At 51.8% G+C, this 6,000-nt stretch overlaps 1 protein-coding gene across 1 annotated transcript in view; it reads left to right on the forward strand.

Annotated features, from left to right (window-relative positions):
- The window catches only part of TNS3 (tensin 3), a 129,274-nt gene extending 123,626 nt beyond the window's left edge, over positions 1 to 5,648 (forward strand). The window contains exons 24-26 of the mRNA XM_012720398.1: positions 1,436 to 1,504; positions 1,603 to 1,629; positions 3,060 to 5,648. Of these exons, the coding sequence (XP_012575852.1) occupies positions 1,436 to 1,504; positions 1,603 to 1,629; positions 3,060 to 3,204 (241 nt within the window). The 3' untranslated portion in view covers positions 3,205 to 5,648. The remainder of the gene's footprint in view (positions 1 to 1,435; positions 1,505 to 1,602; positions 1,630 to 3,059) is intronic.
- The last annotated feature ends 352 nt before the right edge of the window (positions 5,649 to 6,000 follow it).

Genomic DNA, 6,000 nt, shown 5'->3' on the forward strand with positions numbered 1-6,000 from the left:
ACCAGATCATTGCACATGAAGATAGAGTGATGGCAGAATCCTGGGACCATCTCTTCCCCCCCCCCCCCCAACCTCACGCTACCCCCTGTGGGCTGGTGCTCAGAGCAGAACCTTCTGCCCCTGCTTCCAGGATGAAGCTGGTGGGGGGTGGGGGGGGGGGGGGGGGGGTGTGGGGGTGAGGAAGGGAGGAGGCTTACTTATGACCTTGGCCAGCAAAGAAAGGGGATATGGGACTTGAACATTGTACCTTAGATCATGAACCCTGAAATTTGCGGGCAGGGTGTTTATGTGCAAGTCCTCCCCTCTGAATGCTTGGTTCCCTCTTTGTTCAACTTTCACCAAAGTCCTAATCTTGGAATTTTGGATCAAGGCTGAGCTACAGGTACCCTACGTGGCTCAGCCCTGCAGTGACCCTCTAGAGGGTTGTGCAGTGACCACAGGGTTGAGGCAGGAAACCTCTCATTTCTTCACAGCCTCTGTTGGCTCCACTGCTAGGTGTGTTTTCTAAATCTCCCCATCTTCCCGGTGCCCTGGTAAATCTGGTCATGGGTCATGTCTGCATCACTCAGAATCTTTCCTATTGCAAGGGACACAATTTGAATTTTGGCCATGTGATGCTGGACACGGGAGGGTTCTGGTCGCAAGACACGAGCTTTAGCAAGTCACCAGGAAGGCACCCCAGCCTCAGAGGGCCCTGGGTGAATAGACGTCCAGGCTCTCCTGTCCCTTTCTGGTGTACTGGCTTTTCTCCCCATCTCCTCATGAGTGTTCCCCCTGCACCGGGGGCAAAGCCACCAGCACTGGGAGACACCTCTCAGCACTGTGCCCAGGAGGAGAAGGGACAGGCCCAGCAGGATGAGGGGTCTGGTGTGGATGCTTCTCGAAGAACAGGGCTGGCAGGCAAGACCACAACTCCACTTTGTGGACTGGATGAGGACAGGTGGTGTCCATGTGCCTAATTTTGTGGTCCAAGCCTAGCTGCTCTTCCTGGTGGATATAACCTGCTCAGAGCCCTCATCATGTTTAGGAGGCGCCTGTGAGTTGGGGGAAGTGCACCAAATGTGCTTATGATGGGCAGAAGCGTAGGGCTGGAGAGAAACAGTGGTGGCTCCCTCAGGAGGATGGCGGAAGTCCTGGTGGCCACTGCATGCACCCCAGTGGACAGGGCTCCTCCCCCTGGTCCGTGCAACATCACACCCTGCAGCCTGAGACTTGTTTCATACTGAGAGACAATGGTAGTTTCTTGAGAACTACCCTGCCCAGCTTCATGTCTGTGGGTTGCTCACGAGTACACGCCATGACCTTCCCTCCGAATGACTTAGTAAGAGCTGAAAACAGATGTCTGCCCCTGGGCCTCCAGATGGGGGTGCCCACCGGGGCCATCAGTGTCTCCCCAAGTAGCAGTAACAGACCTGTCCTCCCGTGTCCCTCCCAGGCTCTTCTTTCGAAGACACTACCCAGTGAGCAGCGTGATTTTCTGCGCGTTGGACCCACAGGACAGGAAGTAAGAAAGCTGAGATTTTACTAAACAATACATGTACTTCCTCTTACACTGTAAGTTAATAAAACATTGACATAATTTCTTTTTCTTTGATTCTCAAGGTGGATCACAGACGACCCTTGCTCCAAGTAAGTGGGCAGATGTATCTGCCTTCTCAGTTCACAGTCACAGACTGGAGTTGAATTCTCGTCCAGATCGACAAGCAGGAGTCCTCATCAGGAAATGTCTACCTGGGTTTGGGATCGGCTTTAAAAGCAGAAATGTGTTCTTTGTGTGGAAAGGGCTTGGATAGGGTCAGCTCCAATGCTTGCTTTTCTCTGAGTACAGAATTCCATTTGAGCTCTAAAGCGTGGAATAAATAACACAAAGCACGTTGCACAGCTTTTGAGAACCACTGTGATAGCCGGAGGTCAGGGCACTGGAGAAGGGCTTCCTGTGTGTGTGAGCAGGACTGAAGTGGGCGTTGTGGTGTTGGTCAAATGCCAGGAACAATTCACTTCAGAACCCTCCAGGCTGGTTTCTCTGCAAGACCTAGATTGCATTCCCACAAATGTTCAATTACAGGCATAGCTTCTTAGAATCTCATTTCGGATTTGTTTGTCTCAAAGTTTGTGCTAAAATTCTCCATCTCTGGATATAGTGCTGGAGGCCGCCTCTGGCTGCTGAGGTAGGCACATGCCTCCTCTCGGGGGTGCGGACAGCACTCCCAGCTACATAGAAGGTGCCACCCCGTCTGCTTACTTTAGTAAGACTGGCCAGTCCCTTCTTACAGTGTGGAAACTACGAAGCTTAAACAAACAAAAAATCCTTTGTTTTTCTAAAAAGGAGAAGAAAGCCCTTTACCAGGGGTCTGGAGTTGCATATTGTTTCCAAGTTCAGGACTCCTGAAATCCTGTTCAGATAATGGTTTTAATTCTTTTAAGAAGAGTCACCGGGCCCTCCCCGGTGGCCTGGGGGTTAAGTCTCACCACGATGGCCTACTGAGTTGACCCACCTGGCATGGCAGAACAAGCATTTTATAACGCAGGCTGTGTGGTCTGAGAAGAGGGCCCGGCCATCATTGGTAGCTGTGCCTCTGGGAAGGCAGCGTGGACATCGTGTGAGGTAGGCAGTTCCCGCACCAGCCAGGCACCCACTAGGGTCATTACCCTCCTCGAGATCAGTGCTTCCACCTGATCTGAGTTGCAGGCAAGCACAGGCCGGCTCCCAGGCTGAGTGGTGTCCTCACCTGATTCACTCAGGCCCTCAGAGATGAGCGCAAGAGCAGGTTTTAGGCACCTGACCTGGCAAGTCCAGAGGGCTCCAGCCAGGTATGGAGAAGCGGTTTTGACTCAGCTCCCAGACCTGGCACTGAGCCAGACACCCACCCTTTCCACCTTCAGACGCCTCCCCTTCAAAGTGGGAGCAAGAGCATCTTCCCGGCAGGTCTATGAAGGCAGGAGAGAGGAGGAGCAGACTGGGACAAGCTGCTGGAAGTGGCAGGGGCAGAGGAAGCAGTTTGCAGGGCACACGAGGCTTTGTGGACCACTGTGTTCTGACCCTGACCACTTTTTTGTAGAGTCTTTGGATTTGTGGCCCGGAAGCAGGGCAGCGCCACTGACAACGTGTGCCACCTTTTTGCGGGGCACGACCCCGATCAGCCCTCCAGAGCCATTGTCAACTTCGTGTCAAAGGTCATGATTGGCTCCCCTAAGAAGATGTAAACCTCACCGCCTGGAGACCCTAAGAGGAGCTGATTGGCCCTGCTGTATCGCAGACTGTGACGGCGACCTTCGGCCCCATGCGCTTCCCCACAGGGAAAGGGCTCCTTCAACTATACAGACACTGAACAAGTAACCTTGTCACCAGCTAGCCTTTCCAGAAAAAACTGCTCATGGACACACTTTGTAGCCAAGCATTTCCATATGGAAGAAACCAGGTGCCAAGTACCTGTGCCCCGGTTCTGTGCTTGAGAGACCTTGCAGGATTGAAGCTAGTGTTCCTGAAACTTCATGGGAAGGGGGTGCCCAGCCCACTCTGTTCTGACTTGAGTACAGTCGGGGATGCAGGGTGCTGACCACAGCCCCAGTCCCCATTCCCATGCCTTCACCGCGGGCTCTGTCCAGCCGATGCCCCGAGGCAGCCTGTTTCCAAAACATGTTGGCGTGCCTGAGAAGAGGATGCACGTTGGAGGAAGGTTTGAGCAGGTCTGGCTCTTCTGGAACAGAGGGGCATGGATGAGGAGAGGAAGAGATGGGCTGTGAGGACACGGAGGTCACTCAGCCATGAGGGGGGCATCCAGAGAGCCCACCAGTGTGGTGACAGTCCTCGTCCCCACTCTCACAGGCTCTGGGTAGTGAACTGGCAGGAAAGGGAAAGCAACTGACTGAAAGTAAAGTGCTGTTTCCATATAATTTATATTTTACTTAGGCCAAATTATTTATAACAGGCCACCAGTACTATACTGCCTTGTGCATTGGCACTACGGTGCCCCTGTTGCATCGGCAACGCCAGGGTTTTAGGAGGTGCATCCAGCTGCATGAGGTGATTGCCAGATTGTGCGTGTCTTCCTTTCGGATGAGGAAGGTTCTAGTGGAGTAAGGAATATTTGAGTTTAGTTCCCAGCATGTCATCAGTGCTTACTGGTCATCGTAGGGTCTGGCGGAGGTTGCCAAGAGAAACTGACCTTTGTAAGCTCTTGCCCTTCTGCCCATCCTCCCACCTGTTGGCTTCTACTGGGAAGCCACATGCTTCCAGCATCCTGGAGCAAAGGGGGGGGCGGGTAAAGGAGAAAGAATGAATCGCAGTCGTTACAAGCTATTTTTAAGTGCCACTTTTCTGCATTGCTCTAGCCACCTAATCAGGCTTATGCTTATATGGACACCCAGTGGCGTGGTCTCTTGGCCCAGCTCTACCAGTTGCCAGAGATCGGGAGAAGCTGATAGTCCTGCAAGTTTCCAGTGTAATAAACCCAGGGTGGGTGTCCCTGCCCATTGTCCAGTGCCCATCCACCTGGACTGCCCGCTCTCTACTTCCCAAGTCAAGCACCAGTGCTTAGATTCCCCAGGAATCACCTTCTTCTGGGTGATCACAGTGCATGGTGATGTTTGGTTTAAAGTGGGGCAGAGGTAGACTCAGCCTGATCTCAGTGTGTGGTGTATGTACATGTGGACAAGCGGGCAGTCAAAGCCGCTGCTGAGCTCCTCTTGATGCACCCAACACAAGTGCCTCGTTTCTGTGCCAAACATTTGCCTTGGTCTTCTTGACCTTCTCGATCTTCTTCCCAGACACTTGCTGGCGTGGCTGTTAAAAGAGAATGTTCAGACATCTCCATCTCCCGGAGGCCTGATGTCCTGGTCCTTGGAGGAGACTTCTAGCATTTCTGTTTATGTCACAGAAGGCATCTGGTTGAGGGCCGCATGGGTTTGTACTGTCCCAAGAAGCACCTCTTCCTGGAAGGCTTATATCACCCAAGGACCCAGGCCAGGCCTTACTTGTTCTGGGATAGGACGAGAGGGTCTTAGTAACTGATTAGAACAAGAGAGAGAAAGGGACCGAGATCTATAGACTGCCAGAATTGGGGGACATCAGTGCCCTTGGCTGTGTCCAGCTGTGGCCTCTCCCTTCAGTGCTGAAGGGTATCAGGAAGTTTCCCCCAAGCAAACGACTCCCTCTGGAGACCTGAAGGGAGACAATTTTCCTGTTTGATAACTGGTATGACACATGTCCATGTGCATTACAAGGAACAAGATGAGTTCATGGCCTCAGAATGCTGGTGGGCCCCTCCCAGTACCGGCTCTGGGCAAAGAAGCCTTCTCTAGGCACCTGGTCCCTGGCACAGCAGGCACAGAATTGCTTCTGGGAGGTCACGAGGGCTCTACCCAGGGTCACCGCCACGGCCTCAGTAACCTGCTCACTCATTGTACGCTGTGTTCCTCCAGTGTTAACCTATAGCCATGTTAAGCCACCACATTTAGGGGTTCTGCGTATTTCAGAGACTTGATAAGTCTCCTGAACTGCCTTATATGAGTGCGTATTTTTACTTTTCTTATATTGTAAAGACTATATCCGGTATGTAAATGAATGTTCTATAAATCCTTTGTATAGTCATTCTCTGCTTTTAAATATCATCTCTATTCAGAGTATAATAAAATCATAAGCTTGGGAAGCCTTGCTAGCAGGTGTGGTTGTGTTAGATGGGCGTGCACAGAGGGTGTTTGTTGTGTACATGCCCGTGTGTGCGTGTGTACACATGTAGCCGACACACACCTGTGTTTGTGTGCACACGTGCGAGTGCATTGTCTGCACGCGTCTTGTGTCTGGGTACATGTGCACATACTTACGTCTGTATGTACCGTTGTGTCTGTGCATGTGTGTGTCTGTTTATTTTGGAGACGGAAGGAAATTGTTAATGGGTCACTGGATGCAGGTATTGATTTATGTCTGTTTTGCCTTTAGGAATGCGTTTTAAGTTTTCTGCCCAGATCTTTGACAACTGTATTGGGTGATTTTAATTATGC

The sequence above is a fragment of the Condylura cristata genome, unplaced genomic scaffold (assembly GCF_000260355.1).
Source record: "Condylura cristata isolate star-nosed mole 26May11 unplaced genomic scaffold, ConCri1.0 scaffold00004, whole genome shotgun sequence".
Classification (NCBI taxonomy): domain Eukaryota; kingdom Metazoa; phylum Chordata; class Mammalia; order Eulipotyphla; family Talpidae; genus Condylura; species Condylura cristata.